Source organism: Ahaetulla prasina, chromosome 5 (genome assembly GCF_028640845.1).
Source record: "Ahaetulla prasina isolate Xishuangbanna chromosome 5, ASM2864084v1, whole genome shotgun sequence".
Lineage (NCBI taxonomy): Eukaryota > Metazoa > Chordata > Lepidosauria > Squamata > Colubridae > Ahaetulla > Ahaetulla prasina.
Genome location: NC_080543.1, coordinates 1,997,507 through 2,016,489, shown reverse-complemented (window position 1 = coordinate 2,016,489; position 18,983 = coordinate 1,997,507). Strand labels below are relative to the sequence as shown.

Here is an 18,983-nt window from a genome sequence, read left to right as displayed (position 1 = left end):
GTTACAGTCATAAGCGGAAGGAGATGAGTGATGGGAACTATGAGAGGATTAATAGTAGTGCAGATTTAGTAAATAGTTTAACAGTGTTGAGGGAATTATTTGTTTAGCAGAGTGATGGCCTTCAGGAAAAAAACTGTCCTTGTGTCTAGTTGTTCTGGTGTGCAGTGCTCTATAGAGTCGTTTTGAGGGTAGGAGTTGAAACAGTTTATGTCCAGGATGCAAGGGATCTGTAAATATTTTCACGGCCCTCTTCTTGATTCGTGCAGTATACAGGTCCTCAATGGAAGTCAGGTTGGTAGCAATTATTTTTTCTGCAGTTCTAATTATCCTCTGAAGTCTGTGTTTTTCTTGTTGGGTTGCAGAACCGAACCAGACAGTTATAGAGGTGCAAATGACAGACTCAATCCAGCTTTCTTGGATTTTTGCATTGCTGTGTGTTTGTGTGTTGTGTGCATGTGAAGCCATTTGGAATGCAAGGAAATAAGAAAGAATTGGGGGGGGGATGAAGGATAGGTTGGAGATGGAAGAGAGCAGTCAATTTTTTTAAAAAACAAATAATGCAATTTTGCAAAACAAAGCAGAAAAACCCCTTTCCCCCCCCCCTCCATCTAAGCCAGATTTCTATAATTATACAGAGAGACCCTGGAGGTCATCTATCTGGCGCCTGCAGCAAATCCTCGACTTACGACCCCAGTGGAGCACAAAACCAAGGTCTGGCTCATCAACAGAAATTTTGGGCTCCGTTGGGTCGTAAATCGAGGACTACTTGTCACTGCCTATCCAGCGCCTCCAAATCCCATCATCCTCTGCGCCGGGTTGACGATGTTAGAACTCAAGCATCTTTTCCACGCCCACCGGACCCGAGATCTAGAGGCGTGGCGGTGAACGGTGGCTGGGGGCCAGAGCGCATGCGCCCTAACTGCGGCGGTTGTTGTGGGCTATTGTCCCTGCGCGGCCGCCGTTAGCTTCGCCGGAACTGTCTCCGTTCGGCCGCCGTAGCGAGCAGGCGCGAAACCAGGGACCGCGGCCTGGCGTTGCCATGGCGGCGGCGGCGGCGGGTGGTCGCGGAGAGGAAGGGGCGTTGTGGGGATCTCGGGGCCCGGGTCGCCCCGTCATGGAGGACGAGCTTTACCTGGAGAACATCGACGAGTTCGTCACGGACCAGAACCGAGTGGTGAGTGCGGATGAGGGAGGTGGGGGAAAATCTGTGGGAAGGCTGTGTGTCACTAAAAAAACCTTTATTATTGCAAATAAATAAAACACATAAAAACGTTTTTAATGGTTGAAATGCGTCCAGTTGCGTTTCTCAGGCGCTGCGGCCCTTTTTAGAGCCGCCTGCCTCCCCCCCCCCCAACTCGAAGGCAACCTGCTCTACTCCAACTCCCATCATCCGCAGCGGGCGATAGGGACTGTGGTAGGCCGAGAGTCTCTTGAGGGAGGGGGGCACCAAGCAAGAGGGATTCGAAGGGGCGACCCCTGAGGCCCCAGTGGGGGCCTTAATGTGCCGCTGCTCTACAAGGGACTACAAACATCCCATAATATTCTTGGCCTTTTTGACCTTCGGGTCCCTCCAAGAGTCAAAAGGATCCCACTTTTTTTTTTGGGGGGGAGGCTGAGTTTTCAAGTGGCAGGTCTGGTTCTGCGTCTCCCTTCATTTGGGGAGGGGGCTTATGTGTCGCCCCCCCACCAATCCAGAGCAGCCCTGAACTCTGCAGTCCCCCCCTCTTTTTGCATTAAGGGAAATCATGATAAGTGATAATAAATGTATTTCTCTCTGGGTGTCTGCCTGTGTGCAGTAAATGAGGAAAGGAATGGGATGACTTCTCCAGAAAATTAAATATATAAACTACACGTGTGTGTATAAACAAACACTATATATTTATGTATGTGTGCCTGTGTTTATATATGTGTGTGTATAAACACATGTGTATATATATATATGTGTGTGTGTGTGTTTTCTGAAGTTTTCGCGGGTGTTTGTATGTAGGTCTTTGGTTATTCGGGTTTTTTCTCCTCGTAAAATTAGAAGTGTCTTGGCGACGCTCCGACGACGTCTCATTCGTCATCTTCAGGCTTCAGCTTCGTGCTTCTGGGAGCAATGTGTGATCGCAGCTGTTTCTTCCTTTTAACTGCTAGTGGGGGTTTGAACTGATTGGGTGGGAGCTTGGCTGTGCTCTGATTGGATGTTTTTTGTTCTCTGATTGGCACAAGGACAAGAAGCCAGACCGCAGCTGCAACATTAGCCATTTCAAACCCCTCCAATCCATACATGCAGCAGACTGACACCCATCATGAAGATGTAGCACGACCACGACCACAAAGCCAAACAACAGCAATGCAGCTCACTAGCTCAAATCCCGCTGCAACTCAGACTAATCTGAGCGCAACCAACCCCCACCCAAACAGGACACACCCCCAGCCAATCAGAGCACAAAAAAACCCCCATCCAATCGGAACACAGCCAAGCTCCCACCCAATCAGTTCAAACCCCCACTAGCAGTTAAAAGGAAGAAACAGCTGCGATCACACATTGCTCCTAGAAGCACGAAGCTGAAGCCTGAAGATGACGAATGAGACTTCGTTGAAACGTCGCCAAGACACTTCCAATTTTATGCGGGAGAAAACCCGAATAACCAAAGACCTATATATGTGTGTGTGTATATGCCTGTATTTATACCCTGTTTTCCCGAAAATAAGACATCCCCTGATAATAAGCCCAATCGGGCTTTTGAGTGCATGGGCTAAAATAAGTCCCCCCCCCCAAAAAATAAGCCCTCCACGAAAATATTTAAATGCAAAGCTGGAAATCAGGTAAGATGGCAAGAGGAGCCCCATCTTGCTCCACACGCCCCAAAGTAATAAGATCTCCCCAAAAATAAGGCCAAACGCTTATTTCGGGGTTCAAAAAAATATAAGACAGGGTCTTATTTTCGGGGAAGAGAGAGAGGGAGAGGGAGAGAATAACATGGGTTTTAAATTGGATTTTAAACGGGGTTTTATATTATGTCTTTTATAGTTTTAATTTGGCCAATGTTGAATAAGTTTTTTAAATGGGTTTTATTGTATATTGTATTGTATTTTTATGTGGCTGTTAACCGCCCTGAGTCCTTCGGGAGAAGGGCGGTATAAAAATAAAAAAATAATAATGAATGAATAAATAAATAAATAAAGAATATGATGATCTCTCCAGAACAATAAATATATATATATAAACTATATATATGTATACATTATATATAAACACACATACCTTGGTTGCACACACACATACACAGAGTTTAAATGAGAAAAGAATGGGATGACCTATCCAGAACAATAAATTGTCCAAACAACAATTGGGACGGCCTCCTGTTTAAGAATAAGAATAATTTAATTTCTATATATAGTAATTTTATATAGTAATTTTATTTATGCCTGCATAATTGCATGCAAACCTCAAATGACTTTCTACAGCCAAGGTTTATGGCTCCCCCAAAAGTCAGCTGTGAGGTATAATGAATTATATTCTGAAGAATTGCATTGTGAAGAACAGTACATGTAGTGACAGTTACCTGTAGAGTAGAGGCTGGAGGGGTCACCCTCAGTGGGCTCAAGGAGTCTTCCCAACTCCAGGATGATTGCAATAGTGGAGGTTCAATCCGTGGTGGCGTTTTTGTTAAAATAATGGCATGCCTTCCTTTGCAGGTAACATATAAATGGCTGAGCTTTACCTTGGGGGTTCATGTGAATCAAGCAAAGCAGTAAGTTATCGATCTCTCTTGCCTGTACTTAATAATCCAGACTGAAAAACTGAAGCCACATAATCTGTAATCCTCATGTCGTTCACATGACCACAATTGAGCCCAACATTTCTGTTGCTAAGTGAGACTGTTGTTAAGTGAGTTTGCCCCGTTGTACAACCTTTCTTGCTACACTTTGTAAATGAATCATTGCAGTTGTTAAGTTAATCTGGCTTCCCAGCTGACTTTGCTTATAAGAGCCACAATCTGGACTGCCGTCACTGAGCAGCCCAGCCACGTGATGTTTTGCTTAAAGACCGCTTCATTTAGCGATGGAAATTCCAGGACTACGTGTAAGAGGCTTTGTTACGTGTCCATCTTAATTTGGGAATACCTTTAGGGGAGGGATCTTACCCTCAAAGAGAGGGAGTGGCCCAAAGTCACCCAGCTAGCATACATGGCTAAGGCAGGACTTGAACTCACCGTCTCCTGCTTTTTAGCTTTGTGCCTTAGCGACTGGGCCAAACCTCTTTTAATTTCAGCTGTTTAATCTTGAGCTGCAAAGCTTACTTTGGCTGACATATGCTCTTGTTTAGTTTTTCAGTGGACAGTTATTGAAAATTTCAAAAATTAATTGTCCGTTTTAATCTCGGTCTTTGCCCTCTTTTTTACAGAATGTTATATGACTACGTAGAAAGGAAACGGAAGGAGAATGCTGGAGCCCAGTTGCATGTCACCTATTTACTGGCAGGGAACCTTGTTCAGAACGGGCACACCGTAAGTTAGAAAGTCTTGACATATTGGGAGATAACAAATTTTGAGACTTTAGAAAGTGTGACTGGAAGCTAAAACATGAAGAAGGGTTGCAGGAACTGGGTATGCCTAGTTTAATGAAAAGAAGGACTAGGGGAGACATGATAGCAGTATTCCAATATCTCAGGGGTTGCCCCAAAGAAGAGGGAGTCAAACTATTCTCCAAACCACCTGAGGGTAGAACAAGAAGCAATGAGTGGAAACTGATCAAGGAAAGAAGCAACTTAGAACTAAGGAGAAATTTCCTGACAGTTAGAACAATTAATAAGTGGAACAACTTGCCTTCAGAAGTTGTGAATGCTGCAGCACTGGAAGTTTTTAAGAAGAGATTGATGTAGGGGGTTGGACTAGAAGACCTCCAAGGTCCCTTCCAACTCTATTCTATTCTATTCTATTCTATTCTATTCTATTCTATTCTATTCTATTCTATTCTATTCTATTCTATTCTAAATATTTGCTAAAGTAACAAGCTGCCCTTTCTTTTTAGTACCATAAGGTTGCAGTAGTGAGAGAAGATAAATTAGAAGGTAAGTTTGTACAAAACTTCAAAATCACCTCTGAAAAATACGACAATTTTTTTGGTATATTTTTTTATTTTCCCCATAACAACAACCCTGTGAGGTGGGTTGGGCTGAGAGGGAGAGACTGGCCCAAAGGCACCCAGTTTACCCCACTTGTTTTGAGAAAACCTCCCTCCCTCCCTTCTTCAAGCGGCTTCTGCCTCCTTTCCAGCCATGAAGTCCAAGTTCTCCACGCTGGCTAGCGTGCATGTCTACAGCATCCAGAAAGCCCAGCTCAGGGACAGCAGCCCCCTCTTCAACACCGACTACGACATCCTCAAGGCAAATCTCGAGAACTGTGGCAAGTGAGTGGGATCGTGGCAAGGCAATTGTTGGCGTCATGGCGGCCGTTCTGCTGAGCTACGCATTGCAAGCTGACAGCCTGACATCAGTAACGGTGGGGTGGGGTGGGAGGGAGCAGTGGGGCTGGGGGACGCAGGGAGGGAACTTACAGGAATCGAACCCAAGATGTACTGTCCCATGGGAAGCGTCAGCCGCCGGCATTGCACAAAGAGAGGGCTTAAACCATTTGTTAACACCTGATTGGACCTTGACTGTTAAGCCAATTGGGGCGGGGGACTGTCCGGGACCAAGGGAAAGTTAACGGTATCTTTTGCGTGCAGAAATCTCTGAACCAGCTTTGACTCTTCTGCTGAGTTCTGCTATGTAATTTGTATTTTAAATTTTTTCGACAAATTGAATAAGTTTTTTAAGGGCTATTTTTAATATTGTATTTGTCTGTGGTTGTATTTTACTTGGTTGTTCACTGCCCTGAGTCCTTCGGGAGAAGGGCGGTATACAAATTAAAATATTATTATTATTATTATTATTATTATTATTATTATTATTATTATTATTATTATTATTATTATTATTATTATTATTATTATGTGAAATGTATTTTCACTTAGCAGAAAAAATGGATTTTGCCCCATTTTACGATGTTTCTTTCCACAGTTATTAAGTGGATACTGCTGTTAACTGCTGCTGTTAAGTTAGTCACAAGGTCGTTAAGTGAATCTGGCTTCCCCGATTGACTTTGCTTGTCAGAAAGTCGCAAAAGGGGATGGTGTAACCCCGGGACACTGCGACCGTCGTAAAGATGAGTCAGTTGCCAAGTGTCTGAATTTTGATCCCATGATCATGGGGATGGCTGCAAGAGTTGTAAGTGTGACAAAACTGTATTAAGTCGATTTTTTCAGTGCTGTTTTAACTTTGAACTTTGTCACTAGAATAGAATAGAATAGAATAGAATAGAATAGAATAGAATAGAATAGAATAGAATAGAATTTTTTTATTGGCCAAGTGTGATTGGACACACAAGGAATTTGTCTTGGTGCATATGCTCTCAGTGTACATAAAAGAAAAGATACCTTCATCAAGGTACAACATTTACAACACAAATGATGGTCAATATATCAATATAAATCATAAGGATTGCCAGCAACAAAGTTACAGTCACACAGTCATAAGTGGAAAGAGATTGGTGATGGGAACGATGAGAAGATTAATAGTAGTGCAGATTCAGTAAATAGTCTGACAGTGTTGAGGGAATGATTTGTTTAGCAGAGTGATGGCCTTCGGGAAAAAACTGTCCTTGTGTGTCTAGTTGTTCTGGTGTGCAGTGCTCTATAGCCTCGTTTTGAGGGTAGGAGTTGAAACAGTTTATGTCCAGGATGCGAGGGATCTGCAAATATTTTCACGGCCCTCTTCTTGATTCGTGCAGTATACAGGTCCTCAATGGAAGGCAAGTTGGTAGCAATTATTTTTTCTGCAGTTCTAATTATCCTCTGAAGTCTGTGTTTTTCTTGTTGGGTTGCAGAACCGAACCAGACAGTTATAGAGGTGCAAATGACAGACTCAATAATTCCTCTGTAGAATTGGATCAGCAGCTCCTTGGGCAGTTTGAGCTTCCTGAGTTGGTGCAGAAAGAACATTCTTTGTTGTCCTTTCTGACTAAATGAACTGTTGTAATTCGAGGACCACCTGTGCACTTTTGGCTAATCATGGGCCAGGGGTCTTTCTTTCCTAATTGACCAAGTTGGGACAAATGGATCTGAGCAAGCCAGGCAGGACTTTGCTGGTTGCTAAAATTGTTTCCAGATCTTTCGCAGTTTTACGTAACAATTTTCTCACTCACCGGCATACATTTTGGGCTCATTTATGGTTGTAAGTTGAGGAACTGCCTGTATTTAGTTCCATTGCTAACTGAATGTGTTTGTTCTGTCCCTAGATTTAGCGCCATTTGCTGTCCTGACGCCATCATCAGGCCTGTCGCTGAAGGCTCCCAGGCTGAGACCCCCGCCCAGGTGTCCCCCCAGCCTCCGCCTCCCGCCACAAGTGTGCACCTCGCTCCCGCGCTCAACGGCCACGCCCCAAGCACCTCTTCCAAGCAGCCCGCCCAGCCAATTAAAGGCATCATGGGAATGTTTGCGGCCAAAGCAACCTCCAAAACCAAGAACATCAACAAGGAAGCTAAACTGGAGACCAAAGAGACGCCCAGCGTAAGTTTTAAATGCTTCAAATACTTGGCGATAGAACCCGGGCTGGCTGGGGAATTCTGGGAGTTGAAGTCCACACATCTTCAAGCCCATAGTCCTCGGCTTACATTTAGCGACCGAAATTACAACAACACTGGAAAAAAATGACATGACCATTTTTTCCTCCCTTGGTCACGTGATCAGAATTCGCACTCTCTGCAACTGGCTCACATTTATGACGGTTGCAGCGTCCCGGGAGTTGCGTGATTCTCCTTTTGCGACCTTCTGACAAGCAAAGTCAATGGGGGAAGCCGGATTCACTTAACAACCATGCTACTGACTTAACAACTGCAGTGGTTCACTTAACAACGGAAAGAAGGTCGTAAAATGGGACAGAGCTCACTTAACAAGCGTCTCATTGAATAGGAATTTTGGACTGAGTTATGGTCGTAAGTTGGGGACTCCCTGTAAAGACTTGGTCATCCCTGAAGTGGTTTTATTGATTTTTCTTCTGTTTCCGGGATATCTTCTTTCCTAACTGTTCCTTTTAATGACTTTTTAGGCTTCGGTGACCAACAACAGCAAAGCCCCAACGAAAGGAAATATCCTGAACAACTTCTTTGGCAAGGCAGCTGTTAGCAAAGAGGGTGAGTTCTTCTGTATCTTCTCCTCCGTTGTAAGTACAGGTAGTCCTCGACTTACGACGACTGCCGTTGAGTCTAAATGCGGTATTCCCAAGTGAAATTTTTTGTTAAGTGAATTTTACGACCTTTCCCGCCACATATTAAGTGAATCACTGCATTTGTTCAGATAGCAAGACGGTTGTTAAACGAATCTGGCTGTCCCCATTGACTTTGCTTGTCAGAAGGTCGTAAAAGGGGATCACGTGACCCCGGAGACACTGCGATCGTCCTTAAATGTGAGCCAGTTGCCAAGTGTCCGAATTTTGACCATGTGACCACCCGGGGATGCTGCAAAATTCATAAGAATGTAAAACAGTCATAAGGCACTTTTTTCCACTGCCGGTATGACTTCGCACGGTCATTAAAGGAATGATTGTAAGTCGAGGACTTCCTGTTCTAAAAAAAGATGGAAGACTGGTTTTGATTGGAGGCGGCCTGCTGCCGCTGGAGGCTGACAGGATGAACTTACGGGGGTTCATCCCTCTGAAGGTACTTATCCCATCTTGATCATCACACGCTAACTTTCCTCTTTTCCTCACTTCTGTGCAGACAAAGCCAGAGCTGAACCCGAGCAACAGAAGGAAGAGCGATCCACGTCAAAGTCACCGGTTTCTTCCACGGACCCAAAATCTCCCCTTAATCCTCCTGGTCATGAGAAGGCCAGCAAGGAGGCCGAGCCGGCCAGAGGGCAGCAGAGGGATAAGAAAAGGTAGCGGATTTGTCTTTTCCTCGGTGATCTAGGCTGCTTTGGTCGTTCGTGTGATTCATTGCATCACGTATACTGCTGTTTCCAGGCCTTGACAACTTTAAGATATGTGGACTTTGCCTCCCAGAATTCCCAGCCATCATTCATGAACTCCAGCTCCCAGAATTCCCCAGCCACGATGTGTGGACTTCAGCTCCCGAAATTTCTGTGACCTAAAAGCTATAATCAAAGCTTTGATGTTGAATTCCCAGAATCCCCCAGACAGCATGTGTGGATTTCAGCTGCCAGAATTTCCCAGCCAGCATGTGAGATTATTCAGGGGGAAAAAATAATTACAAGAATTGTTGTTGTTAGTTGCGAAGTCATGTCCGACCCATCACGATCCCATAGACAACATTCCTCCAGGCCTTCCTGTCCTCTACCATCCTCTGGAGTCCATTTAATCTCACACCGACTGCTTCAGTGACTCCATCCAGCCACCTCGTTCTCTGTCGTCCCCTTCTTCTTTTGCCCTCAATCTTTCCCAGCATTAGGCTCTTCTCCAGTGAGTCCTTCTTTCTCATTAGGTGGCCAAAGTATTTTGAGTTTCCTCTTCAGGATCTGGCCTTCTAAAAAGCAGTCAGGGTTGATCTCCTCTAGAACTGACTTGTTTGTTCGCCTTGCAGTCCAAGGGACTCGCAGGAGTCTTCTCCAGCACCAGAGTTCAATTTGAGTAGAGATCAATTAGAAGAATAACATCCCTTTAAAAAACAAGGAAGGAAAGGAGGGAGGGGGGAGGGAGGGAGGGAGGAAGGAAGGAAGGAAGGAAGGAAGGAAGGAAGGAAGGAAGGAAGGAAGGAAGGAAGGAAGGAAGGAAGGAAGGAGACAGACTGACTGACTGACTTGCCTGGCTCCAATTTTTAATGGTGGCAGAATAGTCCTGGCTGAAAGTTGTAAAATTTATAAGGAAAACCTAACTTCTGTGCCTACAAAGAGTACTTAGTTTTAGGAAGATTCTTTAGGGGACTCTCCACTGAGCTGTTTATTTTATTTTAAAAGCTCAATAAGAGATTGTCTTCTAGCTTAAGTCAGAGGGGGCTGTTAAGTGAGTTTTGACCCATTTTACGACTTTTCCTGCCAGAGTTGTTAAGTGAATCACTGCAGCTGTTAAGTTAGTAGCAGCGTTGTTCAGTGAATCTGGCTTCCCCGTTGACTTTGCCTGTCAGAAGGTTGCAAAAAAGGGGGGGATCAAATGACCCCGGGACAAATATGAGTCCGTTGCCAAGCATCTGAATGTAAATCACGTGACCGTAGAGATGCTGCAACGGTCGTTCGTACGTGTGAAACACGGTCATAAGTCCCTTTTTCTTCAGTGCCGTTGTAACTTTGGACGGTCACACTGAGCGAATGGTTGTAAGTTGAGGAATACCTGCTTCGGCAAAGCTTTTGTTTTCCTTCCTTTTTTTTAACCTAAGCCGAGATCTCTGTTCTCCCAGAGCAAAGAGGACAGACGTGTCTGATGAGGAGGAGAAAGGAACGGGCCGCCTGAAGAAGAAAAGGCGCCGAATCAAACAGCCTCAGTCAGACAGCAGCGATGATGAGGAAGGTGAGTAGAAGTGGGCCTCACCGACACTTTAAATCAGGGGTCTCCAACCTTGGCAACTTTAAGACTTGTGGACTTCAACTCCCAGAATAACTCCCAGCCAGCTTTGCTGGCTGGGAGGTATTCTGGGAGTTGAAGTCCACAAGTCTTAAAGTTGCCAAGGTTGGAGACCCCTGATTTAAATCAACCCTTGAACCAATTTGAACCCTCGTAAATCTTTGGCTGGGCTTCCCAACCTGCAAAAATGTAAAGGCCACTAAACCTTCCTGACCGTCTGGAACCTTTGAAAACGAAGAACAAAAGGCTACATATGCAGCCAAGCCATATAAACCAGGGATAGTCAACCTTTTTATACCTACCGCCCACTTTTGTATCTCTGTTAGTAGTAAAAAAATTTAACCGCCCACCGGTTCCACAGTAACGCGCTATATATCGTCGTCTGCACATGCCTCTCGCGCATCGTGTAGTGGGTTTGAGGGTGGGCACTGGCTACCAGCTCTGCTTGTCTGTTACAGCTGGACATGCACGAGCTATTCTGGGACGAGGCTCTTTTGTTTGCGGTTGCACTATAGCGCCATTTAGTTTCACTTATGTGCGGGTGATACAAATAGTATATTTTCAGAAATTTAAATTGTCACGGGGAATTTTATGAAAACCTAATGAAAATGTTTTTAAATAATGCTATGAATTTTTTTTAAAAAAGTCAATTAAATTAAAAAAAAGGAAAGTATCGGACAAAACCCCGACCGCCCACCATGAAAGCTGGAACGCCCACTAGTGGGCGGTAGGGACCAGGTTGACTACCGCTGATATAAACAATAGGGAAAACGGACAAATTATTTTTCTCTCCTTGTATGGTAGAAGCATTCATCTGTCGAAGGTCATTTTTGGGAGATTCAGAACCAAATAACAGGAAGTAATTTGTACATAATGTCCCAGGAACATTTTTTATTTTTTATTTTATTTATTTATTTATTTTATTTTATTTACATTTATACCCCGCCCTTCTCCGAAGACTCAGGGCGGCTTACACTATGTTAAGCAATAGTCTTCATCCTAGTTGTATATTTATATACAACTTTTATTGCCCCCAACAATCTGGGTCCTCATTTTACCTACCTTATAAAGGATGGAAGGCTGAGTCAACCTTGGGCCTGGTGGGGCTTGAACCTGCAGTAATTGCAGGCAGCTGTTGTTAATAACAGACTGTTTTAGCAGTCTGCGCCACTCAAGGACCCAACATTCTGCCAACAGGTATAGAAGTAGATAATTTAGATGGAGGTTCCATCAGTGGTCAGTGGTTTCTTAAAGGATCATGTCAAGCCTTTGGTATCACAGGGAAATGGTCTATCAAGTACCAGTTATTAGAAAAACTCTTGCAAGTAAACTCTTAGGGCATTACTAGTAGTAATTATTAGTCTTTAGGCTTATTTAGGCTTATTTTCAAGTTTGGGCAACATTTGACTGGTTGCCACGATATAAAAAAGATTTTGAGACTTTTTTTAAAAAGTGCAGAGAAGAGCAACAAAGATGATTTAGGGGGCTGGAAGCTTAAAATATATGAAGAACAGTTGCAGGAATTGGGGATGTCTAGTTTAATGAAAAGAAGTCTTCCAGTATCTAAGGGGCAGCCCCAAAGAGGGGGTCCAGCTATTCAGAGCACCCGAGGGCAGGACAAGGAGCAACAGATGGAAACTAATCAAGGAGAGAACCAGCCTGGAATTAAAGAGAAATTTCCTGACAGGGAGAAGAATTAACCAGTGGAACAGCTTGCCACCAGAAGTTATGGGTGCTCCATCACTGGGAGGGCTTTAAGAAGAAAGATTGGACGGCCATTTGTCTGAAATGGTCTAGGATTTCCTGCTTGAGCAGGGGGGGGGGTTGGACTAGAAGACCTCCAAGGTCCCTTCCAACTTTTTTTTCTCTGTGCTGCGCTGAATGCCACTCAGCTTCATCCTGGACGTCGCTGACTTAACAGAATGAACCAGTTTCAGATCCAGAACATACTTTGTGGCTACTTCATGACCAAAACAGAACTGCCCAATAAAAGTGGACATAAAGGGAGACTGGACAGTCTTTAGCCCAATGTTTCTTTGGCATACATAAAGCAGATAGCAGGGAAGGTATCACTACAGGGAAAGCCATACTCTGATCCTCCCTCAGTCCTGGAGGCTCATGGAGTCATTTGTTGACTTGCAGAAGGAAAGGATACAGCTGAAGTCACACAGGCAACAGCAAGTCAAATTTACAGTGTTGTTTCTTCTTGCAGATTCTTCCTCACTGGCAATTTCTGAAGACAATCCTCCTGCGCCAGCTCAGAAGCCACAGCCACAGCCAGCCCCTGCACCTGTGGAGGTAAATACCCCTAAGCACAGGTGTGTGGGTGTGAGAGAGGAGAGAAGGAGGAAGGAAAGAGAAAGAAAGAAAAATGTGTGAGAGACAGACAGAAAGGAAAGAGAGGAGAGACACAAGAAAGCGATGAAAGAGAAGGACAAGAAAGAAACAAGAAAGATGAGAAAGAGAAGGAGAGAGAGAAAGGGGAAGGAAGGAAAGGAAAGGGGGGAAGGAAGAAAAAGAGGAAGGAAGGAAGGAAAAGAGGAGGGAGGGAGGGAAGGAAGGAAGGAGGGAAGGAACAGAACATTGGGTGTGTGTCTATCCTGAATAGTGCCTCCAGCCTGATAATAATAGGAGGTCCTTGACTTACAACCATTCATTGGGTGACTGTTTGAAGTTACGATGACACTGAAAAAAGTGACTCACCGTTTTTCACATGATCAAAATCCGGATGCTTGGCAACTGGCATGTACTTATGACAGTTGCAGCATCGTGTGTGTGTGAGTGAGTGAGTGAGTGAGATGCGATCCCCTTTAGCGACCTTCCGACCGGCGAGCTTAATCGGGGGAAGCCAGATTCACTTCACAACCCTGGTTCTAACTTAAACCACTGCAGCGGTTCACTTAACAACTGAGGCAAGAGAGGCCGTAAAATGAGGCAAAACCCACTTTAAAAAAAGGGTCTTGCTTTTTTGGGGCTCAATTGTGGTCGTAAGTCAAGGACTACCTGTATTGGTAGAAAAGGATTCCGTACGGCTGACGTTAACAGCCCGAGCCGAGTCCTGCTGGATCCAGCCGAGGGCTCTCTAAATCCCCTGGATCTTTTTTTCTCCCAGATGCCACACGCACACAGGTGTGCCCGGATTCTTCTCCTTGCAAGAAGGCTATTCCCTGAGGCATATCCCCCGGCTTTTATTCACCCACAATAAAACATTCTCCCGCGGTGACCGACAATTGTGCTTGTTGAATATGGTTGAGTAGGGCAGGGACTTCTCACTGTCTTTCTTTCCGTTGCCCTCTTTCAGGCTTCCGTGGGAGTGAAGAAACGCAAGCGGAAACGTGTCTTGAAATCCAGAACCTTTGTGGACGAGGAAGGCTGTATCGGTAGGTAGCTCAGGTGTCCCTGGGCACAATGAATCTCAGTGCCCTCCTGTGGTTCTGAATGGATTGGTTGGTTTTTAATTACGGTAACTGCTTGAGAATGTCCCATCGGGTTATAAATATTTATATAAATAAATTAAATAAAGTGCCCTTGGCAGCTCCTTCCTGAGATGTCACCTGTCTCTGGTGAACCTCTTTGTAGTCCAGCCCCCCACCCCCACCCCTTTGGACCTATGGAAGTCAGGTGTTCCCACCTGGTGAGTGTTGGGACAGCCAAGAAGCGCATACAAAGCTTTAGCTTAGCCATATTGTTTGGTCTAGAGCAGGCCTCGGCAACCTGTGGCTCTGGAGCCGCATGTGGCTCTTTTATCCTTCGGCTGCGGCTCCCTGTCGCCAATCAGTTTCACAATTGATAGGGCTTTCAGTTAGAATAAAGTAGAGGAAAAAGGATGCTGCGCTAGGAAGAGAACTATGGTGGGGGGAACCGGACTTCCAGTTGGCTGCAGAATTGGAATGGGGAGGGTTCCGGTTAGGGCCTTTGTGGCTCTTTGAGTGTTTAAGGTTGCCGACCTCTGGTCTAGAGTTAAGGCATCTGGCTACAAAATGGGAAGTGGTGAATTCAAGTCCCATTTTAGGCATGAAAGCCAGCTGGATAACTTTGGGCTAAACACTAGGAGACGGTGAGTTCTAGTCCCGCCTTAAGCATGAAAGCTGCCTGGGTGACTTTGGGCCAATCACCAGGAGATGCCGAGTTCCGGTCTCGCCTTAGCCAGTAGGGTGATTTTGGGACAGTCAATTCTCAGCCCAACCCATCTCGCAGGGTTGTTGTGAAGAAAATAGGAGGAAGGAGCATTAGGTATGTTTGTTGCCTTGAGTTATTTGTAAAAATAATAAAGGCAGGATACAAACAAACAAATATTATCCTGTAACTGAAGCCCTGTTTTAGAAAGGTTATTCCTTTCAACATTGGTCCTTGACTCACAACCCAAAATTTATGTTGCTAAGTGAGAAATCTGTTGAAAAGCAAAGCTGGCTGAGGAACTCTGGGAGCTGAAGTCCACAAGTCTTAAAGGGACCAAGGTTGGAGACCCCGGTCTAAACCTATGTCTCCTCTTATCCCCAGTGACGGAAAAAGCCTACGAGAGTGAATCTTGCACGGAGAGCGAAGAGGAGGTCCGCACCAAGCCCAGCGCGGCTCACAAGGCCCCTGCTGGCCCCCCGAAAAAAGACCCCAAAGAGGAGAAGAGAGGCACCAAGAAAGGAGGGGCGGTTCCGGGCAAGGCCAACAAGCAGGCCTCCATCATGGGCTTCTTCCAAAAGAAATGAGCTCCAGAGGATCTGCAGGAATCCCTGCCTGAGCGAGCCTCTTCCCCTGGAGGCACGGGATTTGCTACCTAGGTGAGCTCTCGGGATCCAGGCGGCGGGACTTGAGAAGCTTCTGATCCTGAAATTTAGGCGGACGCCGGGTGCTTGAAGACTTGGCGGGGGGCAGCCAGGTGCTTAGAAGTTTTCAGCCGAAGACAGTACACCTTCTTTGATCTTTTTAACGCAGAGCTTTTGAGGCAGGTCCTCCTCAGGTGTGGTAGCTCCACCTCTTTGGCTCAGAAATTGAAACGGCCATCCCTCCTCTTCAGGTGTGGCAGGTTTGCAATCCCTTCCTGGGAACGGGAAGGGGGTGGTTGTCTTTCTTGGGAAGGGGGTTGTCTTTGGGGCCACAACTAGCCCCCTCGCTGACAAGAGGTCCACGGGGGTCTCCAGAGGAAAGCCAGGGGAGATGCCTCCAAGAAGATCCAGGCGAGACTTCATGGTTCCACAGGGCTTGCTTCCAAGAAGATCCCCACGGAATCTTCATGATCCACTAGGACTTGCAGCTGGAAACATCTGACCTGGCCTCTTTTAAGGCTCTCCACTGCCTAGCCCGGTAAGGCCCCTCTGTTCCCCAGGGACAACTGCCAAGTTGAGATCGTTGAGGGACACTTTGGTCTTCTAAGAAGGCCATCTGTTGACTTCCGATTCCTTCAACCGAACCCTCCGGATTCCTCAGATCCTGCAAAGCTTTGATCCAGCCTCCGAAAGATCCCCAGCCTGGGACTCGACCAAGGCTTGCTTTCTTGAAGCCCCTAATCGGATTGGTCGTTGTGAATTCTCCACAATGGGAAACCCTTCAGGATTGGCCAGGAGCACCGTTGAGGCGGAAGGTCCTACTCTGTCCTTCACACATCGGCCGAAATAACTACCGATACCTTCCCAACATGGTTACACAAGCCAGTTGCCCTGGTTTCCCCGCCTCCAAAGAATGTGGCTTTGGCTTGGACCCTCTACGGGGGGATGTAGAGCAGCCCCTCCATAAACTGGGATGAAGGGATGCGTGGAAAATTGGTGGCCTTACGCTATTTTGGGGGCAGGGTCTGCTCAAGAACTTGGCCGTTGATATCAAAGGAACAAGAAGGAAGATGCTTCGGGGCCCAACTCCCAAAGAAATTAAAGATCTACAGAGGCCTCAAATTTAGGTAAAACAACCAGTCCTACAATTTGGACATTGTCAGCTATGTGTGACAAAAGTCACAACTGCCTCTTGGATTACCGTTTTGCCTCTCTCTGGTGTGCCTCCTCCTTTCCACTTCTCCAGGAGTTTTCTGATAAGTGGGTAGTGTTATTTTCCCAGGTTTTCCACGGGATATTCTCAACGGGGAGCGGAAAAGGAGCAGGAATTCAGATCAGTTGTTCTCAGGCTACACCAGGCAAGTATTGTACAGACACACGCACACAGACAGATTAACCCAGTTCAACTCTAGCAGTTGTTAACCGTGGTTTTGCAGCCATTAAAGGCTTCATGTTTGCAGACATGCAGATAACCCCTCAATAGTTAGGCACATCCATGCATCTCCTCTCCCGACTAGTGGGCTGGCTGTTTGGATTTTTGCAGCCAAATAATGGTAGTTGAGTTATAGGCCATCCGGCAAAAGATGCTTTCCGGGAAGATATCCCCCCCAATAAACTTTCTCTTAAAATTCCGGATGGCTTCTTAGAATGGATTGTCTGTTTGGTCTGCTAGAAGGCCAAATGAAAAAGCGTTCACTTTTTCAGCTAAAGTGTATTTCTGCACAGCATTTTAAGCCTGCAAAAGCTTTGATTTCAACGAGCAAGTTTAATTAATCCCTTGCTGAAAAATCAGAAATGATCCCAAAATTATTCAGAGAGCAAGAAATGTCTCTTGCCCTGGTTTGATCAGCTTCCGGGTCAGTGTTTCCCAATCTTGGCAGGTTGTAAGTGGGCTGGACTTCAACCCCCAGAATTCCCCCATTCAAGCAGAGCCGGCTGGGGAATTCTGGGAGTTGAAGCCCACCCTTCTTAAAACCTGCCATGGTTGGGAAACACCGCAATCCTAGTGGGTCATTTTACAATGAATGCCCCAGGGCAGTAATAATAATAATAATAATAATACAGATATTTTTTTGGGGTGTGGGTGCGTTTGTCAACTTCCAATCAAGAACCAGTCTGTAGTGTTTAACTCCAGTTTTGTATGTCAAACCCCAGGGCAAGAAGTGAGTCTGACTTTCTTGGAGAGAATTATGGGTTGGATAAGGAGTTAAGAGGCCTCTGTTGTTTCCCTTCTTTTTTTGTCTTTTCTTAAAACATTGTCCTCCAATTTCTCCCCCCTCCCCCAAGAAATTTATACCGGAAAAGCCAAGTTGAATAAAGACATGGTCTTGTATGCTGCTTTTCGCCCCTCTTAATTTGTTTTTGGCGGGAGGAGGGAAAGGTGGTTCGGTTTGGGATTTGTGTCTCTACTGCTGTTTGGTCAACATCCTTCCCTGAAACTTTGGAAAGTTTCCCACGCAGGTGAATACTTCAAAAGCGAGTCCATCCATAGCCGTCTTCCTTGTGTTCATTTTAAAAAAATTTAAACAGAATAAATGAGTTGGAAGGGACCTTGGAGGTCTTTTAGCTGTGGTGTCACCTCCTATTCCTTATTTTCATTAAACTACTCAATTCCTGCAACCGTTCTTCGTATGTTTGAGCCTCCAGTCCCCTGGTCATCTTCGTTGCTCTTCTCTGCACTCTTAAACGCAGCTGGAATTATTGACTTATCAGGACTTATCTAGAAATACCTTGACATAGAAACAATCGAGAACTTTTGAGTTCAACCCTTGTTGGCTGCATGGCCACTTCCATATACAGGTTTGTCCTCAGTTTTGACTACAATTAGTCAGGAAATTCATTTTTTAAGTGACGTAGCCATTAAGTGAGACATCACACAACCACTAAATGCATGGCCATTTTTGCAATGGTCATTAAGGGACCCACCGCTCATTAAAGCAAGATCTCACGGTGGCACCTAGCTTCACCTATTAGCCTGCCTGAGGTCAGCCACTTGGTTGTGGGGAGGGCTACCACATCTGGCCTGCAAAACATCCGGATCAGGTGTCTCCAACCTTGGCAACTTTAAGACTTGTGGACTTCAACTCCCAGAATCCCTCAGCCAGCAAAGCTCTGGGACTCTGGGAGTTGAAGTCCACAAGTCTTAAAGTTGCCAAGGTTGGAGACCCCCGATCTGGATGGAATGGCCTATGCACCTCAGGCCTAGCTGTCTTGTATGGGCTTACACTGCCGGTCTTTTGTGTGTGTGTGTGTGTGTATTTGTGAGAAAAAGATGGCACATTCAAATCCCATTTCGATGAAAGTACACGAGAGAAAAATATAAAAGTATGTAACATTTCATTTCTCAGAGCCAGCAAAGTCTCCGTTATGGGTTCTCTTTTGGCACTCTGATGCTTTGGGGTGCGTGTCTGTGTGTAGAGAGAGACATATACAGATGTGCAGCAGATGCGTGTCATTGAGCGTAATGCTATGCACACGTGTAACAGACACGCGTCCGCCCAGCCTTCGGGGACGCATTAGGCTCCACCTCTTCGTGGAGGGGGGGAAAGGCACTTCAGGCGGGAGAAGCCCGGCGCTCATGAATATTCACGAAGGGGCGTGGCCACCCGCCCTACGCCAGGGCC

The 18,983-nt window shown here is 45.6% G+C and overlaps 1 protein-coding gene across 5 annotated transcripts; it reads left to right on the top strand.

Annotated features, from left to right (window-relative positions):
* The first annotated feature begins 338 nt into the window (after window positions 1-338).
* On the top strand, window positions 339-17,697 carry POLD3 (DNA polymerase delta 3, accessory subunit). 5 transcript variants are annotated; one of them, XM_058186061.1, is made up of 12 exons: window positions 339-1,174; window positions 3,685-3,740; window positions 4,394-4,496; window positions 5,020-5,059; window positions 5,244-5,397; window positions 7,326-7,596; window positions 8,135-8,219; window positions 8,805-8,964; window positions 10,416-10,546; window positions 12,813-12,898; window positions 13,902-13,980; window positions 15,101-17,697. In XM_058186061.1, exons 1-12 carry the CDS (start codon window positions 1,040-1,042, stop codon window positions 15,301-15,303), a joined length of 1,503 nt encoding a protein of 500 aa, XP_058042044.1. In that variant the 5' UTR covers window positions 339-1,039; the 3' UTR covers window positions 15,304-17,697. The 5 variants fall into 5 exon arrangements, with proteins under 5 accessions (XP_058042044.1, XP_058042045.1, XP_058042046.1 ...); XM_058186062.1 differs by having other exon boundaries at window positions 347-1,174; window positions 5,265-5,397; XM_058186063.1 differs by having other exon boundaries at window positions 347-1,174; window positions 10,437-10,546.
* The last annotated feature ends 1,286 nt before the right edge of the window (window positions 17,698-18,983 follow it).

Coding starts and splice junctions, on each gene's coding strand:
- POLD3 (XM_058186061.1), top strand. CDS start 1,040: ATGGCGGCGGCGGCGGCGGGTGGTCGCGGAGAGGAAGGGGCGTTGTGG. Junction 5,060..5,243: donor GAGAGAAGATAAATTAGAAG/GTAAGTTTGTAC, acceptor CCCTTCTTCAAG/CGGCTTCTGCCTCCTTTCCA. Junction 13,981..15,100: donor GGACGAGGAAGGCTGTATCG/GTAGGTAGCTCA, acceptor TCTTATCCCCAG/TGACGGAAAAAGCCTACGAG.